Source organism: Pipra filicauda, unplaced genomic scaffold (assembly GCF_003945595.2).
Source record: "Pipra filicauda isolate LSUMZ 115617 unplaced genomic scaffold, ASM394559v2 scaffold86_size2582843_pilon, whole genome shotgun sequence".
Classification (NCBI taxonomy): Eukaryota; Metazoa; Chordata; class Aves; order Passeriformes; family Pipridae; genus Pipra; species Pipra filicauda.
Window position 1 is genome coordinate 1,462,850 of NW_024105053.1, and position 16,058 is coordinate 1,478,907.

The 16,058-nt window shown below is 38.3% G+C and overlaps 2 protein-coding genes across 27 annotated transcripts in view; one reads left to right on the plus strand and one right to left on the minus strand.

Moving 5' to 3' along the window:
- Positions 1-13,693, minus strand: part of PRLR (prolactin receptor) — a 156,126-nt gene extending 142,433 nt beyond the window's left edge. For all 3 annotated transcript variants that reach the window (XM_039390782.1, XM_039390781.1, XM_039390780.1), the window contains exons 1-2: positions 13,482-13,693; positions 11,504-11,587 (exon numbers count right to left, since the gene is read on the minus strand). The gene's annotated coding sequence lies outside the window, so the exon portion shown is untranslated. The remainder of the gene's footprint in view (positions 1-11,503; positions 11,588-13,481) is intronic.
- Positions 13,694-13,901: 208 nt separating this feature from the next.
- Positions 13,902-16,058, plus strand: part of SPEF2 (sperm flagellar 2) — a 78,507-nt gene continuing 76,350 nt past the window's right edge. For all 24 annotated transcript variants that reach the window (XR_005567057.1, XR_005567058.1, XM_027745598.2 and 21 more), the window contains exon 1: positions 13,902-14,004. Coding sequence is in view for 22 of the 24 variants with exons in the window: in XM_027745598.2 (XP_027601399.2) it covers positions 13,947-14,004 (58 nt within the window). In the remaining 2 variants the exon portion in view is untranslated. The remainder of the gene's footprint in view (positions 14,005-16,058) is intronic.

The window sequence follows — 16,058 nt, forward strand, 5'->3', positions numbered from 1 at the left end:
TTAAAGTGAGAAATAGGTGAGAAATACATAATAAGCAAGAAGGAAAAGAACAGGAGAGCACTAGACTGATGACACTCTTCTAGTTTGATTTCTTTTAAGAAAACATCTTACAAACTAACTTAAAATCAAAGAAGACAGCTTTAAAAGGCTGCAACACCATAGTCACTTCCAATGATGTAAGACAATTCAATATCAAATATTCAGAAGACATTCCTGAATTAAGAAAAACTTGGCATTCACTGTATTTAGCAAAAAAGACAATTTTGATGAATTTGCCCAGAGAGGTTGTGGATGCCCCATCCCTAGGAGTGTTCAAGGCCAGTCAGGTTGGATGGGGCTTTGAGCAAAACTGGTCTAGTGGAAGGTGTCCCTGCCCATGGCAGGAGGTTGGAATGAGATGACCTTTAAGGTCCCTTCCAACCCAAAGCATTCTATGGCTTTACGAAATCATACCAAACATACTAAAGTTAAGACCAAAGAAAAGGTTGTTGGGCAAGACCACCAAAGCATCAGTTAGGCAGCAACAAATACGGTCTACATTGGCTGCAACTGCTGGTTTAAACTGTGGTGACTTCAGAGATTGTCCCTCAGTTAAATGACAGACTACATCCCATTTTTGTAAGGACAATAGAACAAGTGGATAGCTCAGTCTCCATTTTTGGATAGCACACATAATAGTTTACATGATAATTAGTCCCATGTTATATTAACTGATGAGCTGCTACAGATAAAACATTGTTTAAAGTCAAATGCCAAACTAAGAAAGAAAAAATAAACTAGAAAATATGGTTTAATCTCCACTTCACACATGTTCTCAGGCATCATCATCTCTTGTGTTTAACTCCTATAATAAATGGATTTCTGAGTCATGGCGATGCAATAAACAGTAATTACTAGCAATAACTATAAATTACAACATATAATTTTCTACTTCACTTAAACATATAGTCTGCCTATATAAGCCACCAAAGAACCACACCTGTCACAAATGAGATCCAGCATATTTATTATAATGTCAAGTCAGACGGGTTCCTAATGATTTAGCAGCTGGCATTTTGTTGCAAGAACTACTGTTTTGTGTCCCAGCGTTTGATTTTATTTTCTTTAAAAAATAAGCATAAAATGGATCTATCACAAAGTGAATTAAATAACAAAGAAGCTGCCAAACTGGAGGAAAAAAACTCACAACCCAAACTCCAGAATTTCACATTATAACCAATCTGAAATTGTAAATAAAAAATACTAAATTGTGTAAGAACAGAAACTAAACTGCTCCCATAAATGAAAAACATTTCCTAAGTTTGCAACTTGGTTGAAAGTAAATCTTCAAATTAAATGGTACAGTACTCTAGCCAAAATATTAAAGGAAAATAAAAATACTGTAAATAGATTACACTGTATCTCAACAACAAACTACTATGTATCTGTTCAAGCCAGGAGTTATAACAGTATAAACAGACATCTTACTGGGGCATGAAAAACATAGTCTCATTAAGCCTCCAGGTGTGTGTGACTGGGATACAAATACGGTAAATATAGCCATCTTTCTGTTAAAATAACTCATCATGAAATTTTTTCTTAGATTTTTAGGTTACAAACATTTTAAAGATTGAGCAAATATATCAACATTCTCCAGCTAAGCAAATAGCCCCCACTTTAATTCTCTTTTCACTCAAAAAACCCTATTGTTTTCTTATCGCTTATTAATGGACTCTGAATTAAAAGGCCTGTGCTTCCTCTCTTTTATTATTCTACTGTGTTTTTCTTTTTTTTTTTTTTTTGCTCTACAACTTCACATCTAAGATTCTAGTGAAAACGGTGACTTTTTTTTCCCAAAAAAAGTTAATCAGAACCTTTTCTTCTAATTTGTTGACATTCAGGTTTGCTAGCCGTTGCTTGCATTCTCTGGGAAAGTGGCATTGCTATTCTATAAAGCATGTCCCATCCAGAAAAACCACTTTAATGAGAATTGCTTCAATAGTGGTTGTGTAATCTTTATCCAGAACCTGATTATTAATGATTTTATCTTACCGTTTTGCATACTTTCTAGCTTGAAGGTGTTGAAATATTTCCAGGCTCTCAATGTGCCAGCAATACAGCATCCATGTGTTTCATATTACATAATGAAAGTGTTTATCATACATCAGTAGTTTTTGAAAGATTGTGATAAATCTAGGTTCACTAAGCCATATGATAGCAAATTTCTGTTTATCTTAACAAAACTGAAAGTTAGCAAAGACCTGTTACTTGCTGTGATATATCTGTCTTTTGAAGCTGCCTATAAAGACAATACTTCACAAAATCATGGGGATGACATTTTAGGCCCTTTAGCTTAATTTCTTTGATCCCCAAGTTACACTTCACACATAATTTTTTCACTGTAAATATCTTTTTCTGGCTGCTGTAGATCAGCAGATTGATAAAGAGCCGCTGACAGTATTTGCTAGACTTAATAATCCTAGGATAAAATTATTTCCCTTAAACTTACACATTATCTTCTTTCTTTTGCAGAGGAATCCTATATACTTAGATTAGGAGTTTTACTTACATTGCCAAGACCTGATGTAAAAGCCATCATAATATCACAGAATCATCAAGGTTGGAAGAGACCTTCAAGATCATCTAGTACAACTGTCAATTCAGCAGCACCATAATCATCCCTAAAAGGTATCCTCAAGTGCCATATCCAGATGTCTCCAATACAAAACCTTTGTGGAAAAAGGAATGAGTTTTACAGATTGACACATATATGTAAGAATTTTTGGTCTTCTACCTAAAAAGAAATGAAATCTCAGCTGAGTAAAGACGAAAAAAAGTCCTCTCTTCAGTGAGGAAATAGGACAATTTGGAAAGATGAGGGATAGAAGAAAGAAACATGAAGGATGATGAGATCTTGCATAGGAGAAAACAAAAGCTGACAGAAATAAAGATAATATGCTTCCCGAGTACTTAGAAAGTCACACAGACAGTTGTCGATAACAATTATAGTAATATCAGTTGAGTAAGAAGGAGGAAGACAGGATCATATAAGAAAGAGAGGCTGGAGAAATATTAGTGAGATTCAGCTACGGTCTGAAATGGAAATTCTCACAGAAGTACAGTGGGCTTTTTACTATTTTTTTTTTGTTGGGAATTTTGCTCTTTCACACAATAGGGTTCAAACTGTTATTCCATTCATCTCCCAAACACTGCTCCAGACAATTCCAATTACAGCATTAAGAATGTAACTAATAGACACTATACCTGGGTATCTAAAATATACATACATACCTCCAAATATCTCCTGTTGAGGCAAACTGTAATTGCTAACTCCTTATAAAGATTTGACACCTCCATTATTTAGTAATTACTTCATTTATTTTTCCATTATTTGTCCTGAATTTCCTGCAGTTTATCACCTCGCAAAATGTGTTTTTTTCTGCTTGTTAAATTCCACTTTACAGTTTATGGCACGATAAACCATGGCTGAACCACACCTGCATACTGAGAACACCATAAGGGATCCTCCCTGAAAATGAGTGATCAACAAGAAAGTCCACTAATAAGGATATCTTCATCACAGACAAAACGGAAGCTATAAAGATGAAGGAAAAAAACCTAAACATATTAAAAAAATTGTGTCATACAGACAGAGACATAGTACAGAGAGATTATAATAAATTACAAAGTTCAATAAAATAAAATGTTAGAATTACTGAAAAACTACACCTCTAGCACCTGCTGTACTACGTGCTGACATGTTATACACAGGACAGAAATACCTATTTTAATCTTACAAAAAGGTTGTAAGCAGTAGTTCACAAATACTAAGTGATGGAAACAAATTATCTAAATATCAAAAACCATCATGAGGAAAGCAATATTACTTCCTCTATTTCACAAAAAGCGAGCCAGAGATACTTACTAAAAACTGATAGACCCATTCTCGTCCTTTTGCACAAACAAGATCATGTATGACAAATTCAAAACCAGGACAGGACAGGACAACAGAACAGAAAAAAACCTAAAAAGAATATTTCAGTTGGAAGAGACCCAAAAAATATTTCAAGAAGTTGTATTTGTATAATTATTCAAATGTAACATCATGATGGAAGAAAAGCATTATTAAATCGGTGAATTTCATTTAAAATTCAGGGAAAAAAGTAATTATTTTATTTTCATTAAAATAAGTAACTTTATGGGAAAGAAACTACATTGCAGCAGTAAGAAAGCAAAAACTATTTTATTATTAGTCATTTGAAACACTGATCATTGTGTTTGCAAAAGAGCTTTCAAAATCACTGAATGTTTTAAAAAATATTTAAAAGCATATACATGTGCATGCCTGTACACAATCTACACATATTTTTTCTTATAAATCTTCATTTATTTGCATTTTGGTTATGCTGACCATCCTATATCTGGTTATTCTCTCACCACGAAACCGAAACTGTTAAAAACATTCATTAAAAGGGATTGTTGAACAGAAGATCTCTAGGCACCTAATCACAAGAAGCACTTGTGTAACTCCAGAAACAGAATTATATGAATCTTAGATTCCACGTATCATATTATTCATTATAGAATTAAATTTTATTTACATAGCCTATACACATACTGGGATAAATCTGATGCCTTAAAGCCTGTCAGGGATGCTTATTTTTTGTTTAAAAATTAAAACTATTTTTCTGTGTTTTATTTGGCCCATTCAAGTAATATCATGCATTAATCTGTCAAAAAAAAAAAAAAAGAAAAAAAAGAAAAAGAAGATAAATCAAACCAAAGTACAGAATTTCTTTGATTTAATATAACTTAAAATGCACTTGTCCCTTAGTGGCTTGAGCCTTTTCTTACTCCAAATATGATAAAGAATATCTACCTAAATCTTAGAATGACACCTTTCTCTAAATGGAGGATAAGGACTACTCTGTTTTTACATGACTCTTCTGAATTGAATGTGCGTCCACAGCAGATATCAGCTTTAGTGAAAGAGCTTTCTATTGCTATCCAATGGTAAACAGACCAAAAAACAGATTAAGTCCACTTCATTTACATATTTTATTAATCACCATTAAGCAAATTCTTGTCACAGAAAATGTCACAATTTTCATGTTTAAAATGGAAAATAAGTAAGACTTCATTAAATTGAACAGCAAGAACTTTATTCAAGGTTACAGTAAATCTTCAAATCCTCTAGTGAACAGAATTTCAAACAAAGAAATTCAACTAGAAAGTTACCAGTGTTTGTATAGGAAAACATCAAATATCAGTAGATACCAACTATTATAACTGCAGTTAAAATAGCTGTTTTGAATAGCACAGCTTGAGCATCTGTATCTGTTATTGTAAAAGAGAAGTAGCAGTATGGTGAGAGGTAAAAAGGACAGAGGGCAGAACGAGCTTTACTGTCAGAAATCACCAGAGAAAAGAAGAGTCACCTCTCTGCTGACACTGAAGACAGGTCTATCTGAGCATATACTCAGAGAAATGCTACTTCAAATTCAGAAGAGGCAGGAAGAAAACAGTGCATTCCGGGTGTTGTTCATGATTCACTCCGACAAATGCTGTTCCTGTGCTGCTAAGAAAGAACTTGTAATTGATATAATTTGTTTGGGAGCATTCATTCTGTTTAAGAGGATAAACACACTGACAACTAGCTGAGCCGCAGGTGAGAAAACATACTCGAAACCCAAGGGTAAAACAAGATGTGCCAGACTTTGAACATAAATTGTGTAAGATAAATTAGAACTGGTAACATATGTTCAGAATAAGGCACAATAGATATAGATATAAACACATATATAGATATAAACACAGGTACAATTATGCAGATTTGAGGATAAATAATCAATGGTTTTGCAAGGTACTTAGGAAACAGATTTTCTGTCTAGTCATGAGGGTTTTTTTAAAGCTGACACATTCACCAACTGGCTTAGTGTTTACCTGACAGCCCAACCATGACTTTCTTGGGGTTTAATTTTAAATCTCATTCACAACACCTTTCTCTGGGATTAAGCAGAACATCTACCATTCCTCTGGGGAAGTAATTTCAAAACTGTAATCCACAAAAACACTAAGATGCCTAGATAGGCAAGTGTCAAATATCCTTATGCCAAAGAGCTTAAAAAGTACTTGTACAAAAGGAACAGCTGGTGGCCTACCACTCTCCAGATGACTCAAATGAACAAAAGGGATAAACTATTGCCATGGAACCTAAAGAGCAATTTTAACAGTTTCTACCAACACTTTGGAGAGTGAAGAGAATAGAGAATGATTAGAGTTCTACAGCAGAAATCTGATGTAACACATAATTCAGAATGTGTATAAATTACTTCCAAAACAAAATGCACCTATGAGCCTTGATAGGATAGAAGGATTAGGGCTATAGATGAAAAGGAGAAGAAAGACACATCATCAAATGTGAAGACCTGAGGAATATGAAAAAAGAAATAAATGGAAATATATGGGTCAGAATAATTCCGATTGCAGGAGAGAATAAGAATCAATGGAGCAAAAGGAGTTGGAAATGGGAATAAGTGGTAGAACAGCTGAAGAAAATCAGAGGCAGAGTAGCACTAGTTTAGAGTCTTACTACTGGTGTGAACACAGAACATGCTAGGTTGTTACATGATTTGAAGTGATCCATCAGTAATAGTAAGGCAGTAAATGCTTCACCATAACAGTGACTAAATTATAATTTCTGTTATTTGTTTAAAATGCTTATTTTTGCCACAACATAAAGCATGAACAGTTGGATGGTTTTTTTTTGCATTTTTCACTAGGGCCTGTGTTCTGTCATTCTGTATTAAACTAAACTTTTTTACAGAATTTCACTTAAGACAGAGTTTTTCTTCCTGTCCAAATCTTCAAGTCAGAGTGCATGCAATCAAAAAAGAAACTGCTTATGAATAATTCAACAATTTTGTTAAACTAAATTGTATTTTGGTGGCCATTAAGCAAAAGCACAATACTATCCCCATCATTATCAGCAACTCTTATGTTCAAGAAGAAAAGAAAACATCTATTGGAATCAGCCTCAGAACAAATTTATGCTGGTATAACAGGAAAGAAATGAGCAACTTGAAAGGTAAATCATTACTGCAGAAAAGAAGCTATATTCCATGTACTAGCATTATCATGTCGTGATGTACCATTAATTTACTGTTAAAAGATGCAAATGGGCATGTTAGCCCACAGTCTCTCCTTTGTCGAGTTACATCAACATCACTTTAATTTTAAGTATTTACTTGATCACATTTACCCTAATTAGCTAAGTAGTGTGAATTAAAGAACATTTCTGAAAGCCTGATGTTCTACCAGGAACTCTTCCAATGTACAGCATGCTTGACCAATGTTCTCATTCAACATAATGAGAAAGAACTACTATCCAAGGCTTTTAAGCGCTGGCATTTGTTGCAAGGATGCTAGCCAAATTCCAGATCACTTAGTTACATTATGCATACTTGCATTCCTTCTCTACTCCAAAACAGACACATTATTCTTAATTTTATACTCTAAAAACATAATTGAACAGAATTGTTGGTACACAATAGCTGTACTATTTGTAAAAGAAAAAGCAGTTGCATTTCAGTAGCATCCAAAAAGATTCTAGTTACATTACATGCATTCTTTAATAATACTACACAAAAGCTACAGTGAAAGAACATAAGACAAATGGTGCACAGTTAATAAGCATTTATTGAATGACAAAATAATAACTGATGAGGCCTGTGAGTATTCCAAATAATACTCAAAATATTTCAGACCATTGTATATAAAGTAATCCAACCATAAAATTACATACTCACAATTTGTAGCTGCCTAGAAAAATCTGATTTATTAACTTGATTTGTATGTAGCAGAAACACTATGCCAGAGTCTGAATTAAACTGTGCATGACAAAAATGAACCATCTGAACTTTCCTTACTACTTAGTCGCCTTGTTTTCTTTTTTAAACAGCCAGCTGGAGAGAGCTTTCGTTCCTCCACACCAAGCATGCAACCATTCTGTGCATAAAGGAATGACTACAAGAAAAATGTTCACATAATTTTAGTTCTGTTTTATGCACAGATGTGTGTGTGGATGCAGGCAATTACCGGGTTGACTAAACCCATCCTTTGACAGCATGTTTTATATACAATTTCCTAAGGTAGAGAAACAGTGAGTCAGAATTTCAAGGAGTCTGTTCAAGCCATAGAACTAAGGCAATTTGTGTCATCATGATTCCCTTTGTTCCATCCCTGATAGAATCCTCTTCTTGACTACTTATCTGTACCAGTCACATTCCTCGATGAATTTTATTCAATTTCAATTTCTAATCTCCAACTTTTTTCACCCCTTGCCTACTACTCCTACTATCTCATTAAGGAATCATGGAATCCTCCACCCACAACCTCCAACTTTCTGATAGAAAAAAAATTACCATATAGGAAAGAAAGTGGTAATAAATCCCCAAATAAACTATTAAGAAGAATGAGATGCTCAGAAACAGGTAATCAAATTCAGTGGCATCCCAGCAATGTCTTCAAAACAAAAATGTCTTTAATTCCTCATTCTTTTGTTTCACACACGCTTAAAGCTGTATCTACATGCCAGTCTCTAATTCCCCCATAATTTATTGTGTCCTTAAGACATGTATGTATTCATTATTAAGGGAGGTTCTAATGATCTTTGTACTTCCTTTTATTCTGCTTATGTGAATTTTCAATCTGTCAGGCAGTTTGGTTTTTTTATTTCCATCGTTTATACTCAGTTTTTACTGTTTCGATGCTTTTTGTAGAAAGTGCTCCTTTGATCTTGAAATAGTTAAGAAACATTGTCTACCTTAAAGTCACAGAATCTTTTCAAAAACTTTAAATGAAAGTCAGTAATCAATGGAAGTCAGTAATGCATTTTTTTAAAAAAGAAAAAAACAAACCACCAAAAAACCCACTCTGCTTTACTTAGTTTGTCTTAAACCATCAATCAATATTCAAATATTATTCAATATCATATGCCACTATCCACCATAGTGGATTGTAATTCCTGACAAATACATCACACTGGAGACACTGAACCCTTACTTGAAGCTGAAAAATCCTTCAGTCCCTGGTTTAAATGTGCAGTTGCTATAACTGAACCAAACGGAACCATATTGTCTCAGATACAACAAGCGAGTTATGGATCTCACTTTAGAAGATTAAATTATCTTCTTCCTTACTTGATTACCAGCGTGGAAAAGAATCAAAACATCAGCCAGCCACAACACTACAGCTGTTCCTCACACTGGAAACATTTTGCCCTGTCTCTTCATAGTGCAGAACTTCTCTGGAATGCTCTTGCCTTAATCGTGCCCAGTAATTTACTGAGATTTACTCAAACTGAACCTACATACTAATAATCCACTTCGCAGTACAGAAAACAATGCATCCATTACAGTATTTTCCTGCATACCTGTAATTTGCCAGGCTGCATCATACATTCTCATCAGTATCTGAACACAGATGACACACTTGCTTACAATACGGAGAGATTATTTAGGCAGTAACTGCAGATCTTGCATATATATTGCATGTAGCCACATCAGCATTGCGAAGTGGGGGACTTTTTTTTACAGGACTGGTACAGCAGATTCACACCCCAGCATTCCTTGTGCAGATAATAAAAAGAGCAGAATAAGCCATATTAGCCACAGTTAATATCAGACGCATTGTGTCCAGAGACACAACCTCACAACTGGGGTAGAGAGAAAACAAAGATAGGCAGTAAATGTGAATATAAAATACATCTATTATATAGCTCTTGGAAGCAAGATAGCACTTAAAGCATCAGTTCAACCTGCAAGTCAGATGCCTCATACTCTTGTTTAAAAATAACAGAACAGCTACAGCACTGCAGAGGATGCAGCTTCAAAATAACAATGTACTTCTTCACATAATGAAGGGTAACCTAATTTGTTCATATAAGTCCAGGTTAAGTTATGGAATTCCTTACCACAGTCCACTGTCAATATTAAATATTTACAGAGGTTTAGAACTGTCTGTATGTGCTAATGGAAGGAAAAATTAATTGTACTATCTTACGTAGATGCATAAAGTCCTTTATCACAAAAAGTGATGGTAGAGACAACGTTCTGTATGGCAACATGGTATATGCTAACAAGTATACAGTACTAGTATATGATTTCCCTTCATTTCGTCCCCGGAATTTGTTATTGATCATTGTCAGAGACAGGAGACTGAACTAGACAAACATGAGCTCTGAATCAATATAGCTGTTTTCTTGTGGCAACAGGGAAACTCAAGGCAGAAATCAGAACAGGCTTCCAGAGTAGTGCTGTTCTAAGAGCCTGTATGGGCAACAGAGCTGAGAGGTGCATGAACCAAGAAGCTGTGGAAATGTGGGGTAAGCACAATCCTCAAGGTCATGATTTCTTTAGAGTTTGATCCTTTTTTGTCCTCAGGTATGAAGACCCAGAGGTGACCAGAGGAGAGTCTCTGAGGGATGAATATAGTTAAAATTAAGTTTCAAAGAGAACATGATCATTTGATCATGTCAGAGTGGGTAAATAACATTAAGTAAAATGAATAATCAAACTAGAGAGGGAAAAGTGAAAAGAAGCCCTAGGAGGAGAGAAGGCTATTTAGCCCTGTTGTAAATTCCCAGGAGAAAAGACAAGCAAACAACATGAACCATAACACTGCAATAATTATACTTAAGTATATTTATAAAGAATCTTGTTGACGCAGCAACAAATTCTGGTGCACAAAAAGGAAGCTCCTGAACCCACACATGCTTTAATTACTCTGTATCAGTTTAGTGCTACTACTGTTTGCACAGATTCAATCTAAATGGAATTTGATTTGAGAATTCAGGTACTGTTCCATTTGACTTTTCTTAATCTATGTTGTATTAAATTGTAAATAATTCCTCCTAATTAACTCCCCCTTCAGTTTATTATCTTGAACATGCTGAAGAATTTTGATTGTCCTTTTGTGATAACACTGAAGTTTATGGATAATCACTTTTAAAACTGAATTTTGCCCTCTTGTTCTTCATGCATACCACTATATGTCCATGTTATTCAAAACTAAAGTACAAAAAAGCTGTAGGCTTGATTATATTTTAAGATCCTTTTTTTGTTCTTCATATATGCAGATGATCCCCAACACCTCAATTTCTGTGCTCAACAGATTGTTGTCTGATGTCTTCTATTCCTTTGACTATTATAAATTCAGCCTATGGACAATCCTCTCCTCTTTCTAAGCAAGTCCATGAGAAGATGTATTAACTTTAAAATAAAGACAAAGTTTTATGTGAAAAATCCATATGCATTCCACAATCTAGTATTGCTGTCTAAAATCTACACCATTCAAAGTACAGAGTACTTTGAAAAATCAGTTTGGAATGCTTAGGATATTCCAACTGGCATTCCTAGCAAAATTAAAGTATAAGTAAAAAAAATAAAAAACGAAGAGAACACAGAAAACACTCATTTAAAAATACTGGTGTTTTCAGCAAGGGTAGAATTAGGGAAACACTTACCTTATTTGTTGTCTGCTAGAATTTTCCTTTAAAAGCTGTCTGGACTCAGCTTTCACAGCACAGAACACAGACATCTTCCAAAGTCTTAAATTCAGGGAAAGAATAAAGTAAAATTTGATTAATACATTATCCTATCACTACCCAGAATTCTGAAAGAAAGCTACACTAATTTGTTAAGAGCTAAGACAGATTTAAATGAAACAACAAGCCACTACTGAATTTAAATATGAAATTCCATGTTTCTCATAATTCTAGCTTATCTGAATAAGATTTTACTATGTCATCTCAGCAGATAGAACAACCCATGTTATTTTAAACTAAATCAAGTGTTTAGAAATTCACTGAATATGATAATAAAGTTGAAAGAATACATTCCATAAGGAAAAAACCTAGAGACACAGGAAGTACCAGCTTTTTAAAGTCAGAGGTGATATGGAAAGTTCTATACTTAATATAAATCAGTTCTGGTTTGCATGTTTTAAATCAACATAAACTTCTTAAACATTAATGACTATGTGCAGCAACATATAACTGTATATAAACATAAATGAATATACATTGATTTCTGGAGATAAGGAAAAAATTCCATGAGAAAGCTAAAATATATTTGTTCCTCGCACCCTGACATATCAGAAAAACACTCTTGTGAAAGTAGATATACCCACTACTGGTGGGTAGTATTACTATTTTCATACTACTGCTACCACTTTCATGCTACTATGAAATAGTGTCATAAAAATATTAAAAATTCAAGGTTTTTTTTTCTCCCCCTTAAGTATGGGTATTTTTATACCTTCAGATATACACAAAACTTTGAATCTTTAGAAGAATATAAATATTAATTTAAACATCTGCCTTGAAAGTACTTCCCCTCTTGAAGTTTCCTGTTACTTCATTCATTCATGTAGCACTAATTCTATACTGACCTTTTCAAGATATATAAATACCTGGTCAGTTATACATTTATTTTTACTTATTCTCAAAGATTTAATTTGATCTGAAGCATACCCTCCATAAAAGCACAGAGATTTAATCTGAGGAATTCTGGTCCTTGTAGAGAAACAGAATTTGTAACATTCCAAGTTATGCCAACTGTTGATTATTGTCACTTTTGAAAATTACAGTTAGTTTGCTGTCAGCCTATCATTAGCCACTAGATCCTCTTTTTCCTGCCTTTTGCAAGATAAATAATCCTTTAGGATTCTGTGTTGTACTGAAAGGTACCCAAAAACTAAATAAAACATAAATCTTTTCCAGAAGAAATTGGCCAATTGAAATCCCCATGGTGTGCAGCGCATTTTCCAGATGTAGCACTACGCTCCACAGTTTTGTCACACACGCTTCAGATAGGAGCACTGGAACCACCCACGATTATTTCAGATTCTAAAACAAGGATAACTTAATACAAACAAAAGCTGAGCAAAGAGCCGTATCGGCGAGGCTCGTTATAACCCCGCTTGGCTCCCACAGGAGCAGCTGTTCTGGCACAGGGATGCTCCCCAGCCTCACACCGACAGCGCTGCTGGAAAAAAACCCTCCTCGATGTGTAGCGCACATTTGCACCGCCAGAGCCCTTCTCGGCACTTCTGGCTCTCCCTCCCCCTTTTCACACTGCGCCAACAGAGTAATTTGTGCCGTTATATGAACGGATTTCGGAAAATCACCCGGGATTAATTTCTTTCTCCTGCTAGGCTGCGTTTCACAGAATCACAGAATCGACTGGGCGAGAAAAGGCCTCCGAGATCATCGAGTCCGACCCATGACCGGACACCACCCTGTCAACCAGACCACGGCACTGAGTGCCACGTCCAGGCTTTCCTTACACACCTCCAGGGACGGTGACTCCACCACCTCCCTGGGCAGCCCATTCCAATGTTTAAACACCCCTTCTGTGAAAAAGTTCTACCTAATGTCCACCCTTCAGCCTCCCTAATGTCCACCCTAAACCTGTCAGCCCTTTGCCCCGTTTCACTCGCACCAGCTCAGGAGCAAACAAGGCACGGCGCCGCCGACGTCGGGGCGGAACGGGGAACTGCGGGCTGGAACACACATGGAACACGCGGCCGGAGCAGAGAGGTGTGGGAGCCCCGTGTGCCGCCAGCCCGGCACGGCGCGGGGGCACAGAGCGGGGCGGGGACCGGCCACCTGCCCCCGGGCACGACCCCTCCGGGGCTCAGCTCGGCGGAGCCGCGTTCGGCCCCCGCCCGCCCAGCGCGGGGCCCCCCCAGCCCCGCTGAAGGGGCGGCGGGCGCGCGCCCCGCCCCGCCCCGCCGCGCGCTCACCTTCCTCCGCGCGCCCGGGCACACCCGCGGACCCGCCCGCCCGTGGCGCCTGCGCGGTACGGCCGCCACCCGCCCTGCCCCAACCGCGCAGGCGCCCCGCGCGGTCGCCGCGGCAACGGGACGCGGAGTGTGGAGGAAGCGGCGGCGGGTCCGGCCCGGCCATGTCGCGAATCCTCTGCGAATGGCTGAACGAGGAGGTGAAGCTCTCCCGCCGCGTCGGTGAGTGGGGCCCTGCTGCGCGGGGAGGACCGAGGGCGCTGCCTCAGGGTCGGGCCAGATCGGGCCAGGGGATTCCCCCCTCCCGGCTGCTCCCCCGGCGGACCCGCCCGCTGGCCCGCTCCCAGGTACCGCCGCAGGTACATCTTTAGTCGTAGAATCATATAGTCGTCAAGGGTGGAAGAAGCCTTCAGGATCACTCAGTCCAACTGTCCGCCCCGCACTGTCACTGTGACTCCTAAACCACATCGCCCAGTGCCAGACCCAGACGCCTCTTAAACACCTCCAGGAATGACTGGTGACTCCACCACCTTCCTGGACAACCTGTTCCAATGCCTGCAGTTTTCAAGCTGAAGTTAATTCTCCTCATGGGGCAAGTGCTCTGGGGAGACAGGAGGTGCTGGAGCTTCACCTGCTAATGAGGACTCCAGAGGATAAAAAATATATTTTAATGTGTTTGGAAAGTAGTGCTTTGTTTTGTATGGCAGGTGTTGTGCTGGCATTGCAAAAACATTTGTTCTGCAAGGAAGAGGGAGAAACTTCCTGTTGATAATTAGAGCAATGGATAATCACCGACTGTATGAAGTTTAACAAGGGCAAGTGCCAGATTCTGCACCTGGAATGGAGCAACCCTGGTTGTGTGTATAGACTGGGAAATGAGAGGCTGGAGAACAGTGCCATTGAAAGGGACCTGGAGATCATGGTCGATGGCAAGTTGAATATGAGTCAGCAGTGCCCTGGCAACCAGGAGGGCCAACCATGTCCTGGGGGGCATCAGGCAAAGCATCACCAGCCAGTTGAGGGAGGGGATTGTCCCGCTCTGCTCTGCACTGGGGCAGCCTCACCTTGAGTCCTGTGTGCAGTTTGGGACACCACAATATAAGAAAGACATTAAGCTTTTAGGAGCTTAATGCCCTCAAAAGAGGGCAACGGGGATGGTGAAGGGCCCTGAGGGGAAGCCGTATGAGGAGTAGCTGAGGTCATTTGGTGTGTTCAGCCTGGAGAAGAGGAGACTGAGGGGAGACCACATCATAGTCTTCAACTTCCTCATGTTGGAGAAGCAGAGGAGCAGGCACTGATCTCTTCTCTGTGGTGACCAGTGACAGGGCCCAAGGAAACAGCATGAAGCTGAGTCAGGGGAGGTTTAGGCTGGATATCAGGAAAAGGTTTTTCACCCAGACGGTGGTTGGGTACTAGAACAGGCTCCCCAAGGCAGTGGTCACAGCACCAAGCCTGACAGCCTTCAAGAAGTGTTTGCATAAGTCCTATGGGGAGAGGCTGAGGGAGCTGGGGTTGTTTAGCCTGGAGAAGAGGAGGCTCAGAGGTGACCTCATCACCGTCTATAACTACCTGAAGGGAAGTTCTAGCCAGGTGGGGGTTGGTCTCTTCTCTCAGGCACTCAGCAATAGGACAAGGGGGCACGGGCTTAAGCTCCGCCAGGGGAAATTTAAGTTGGATATCAGGAGAAAATTCTTTACAGAGAGAGTAATCAGGCATTGGAATGGGCTGCCCAGAGAGGTGGTGGATTCACCATCCCTGGAGATTTTTAAACGCAGATTGGACGTGGCACTGAGTGCCATGATCTAGTAAATGGACTGGATTTGGACCAAGGGTTGGACTCGATGATCTCGGAGGTCTTTTCCAACCCAATCGATTCTATGATTCTATGATTCTATAACACTCTCATTCTTCACTCTCATTCTATAACACTCTCAGGCACATGGTGTGACTCTTGGTGTGTCCTGCACAGGGCTGAACTTGATAATCCCTGTCGGTCTCTTCCAACTCACTATATTCTATGATTCTTGAAGAGAAGCACATTAGATCTAGCTTTGTTTTCATTTGCATTTTGTATGGAAAATGTAGTAATCATAGTTTATAGATATTGCCACAATCTCAATGACAATGTTTATATTTTTACAACGAAAATGAGAAATTACTACCTAAAGCTGATGTTGCAAAATAACTACACAGAAAGTTTATTTATTTGTGAGTTGAAAACTATTACTGCTAGGTCAATCTTCTAAAATTCCTCTGAATTATTTAATGAAGTTTGG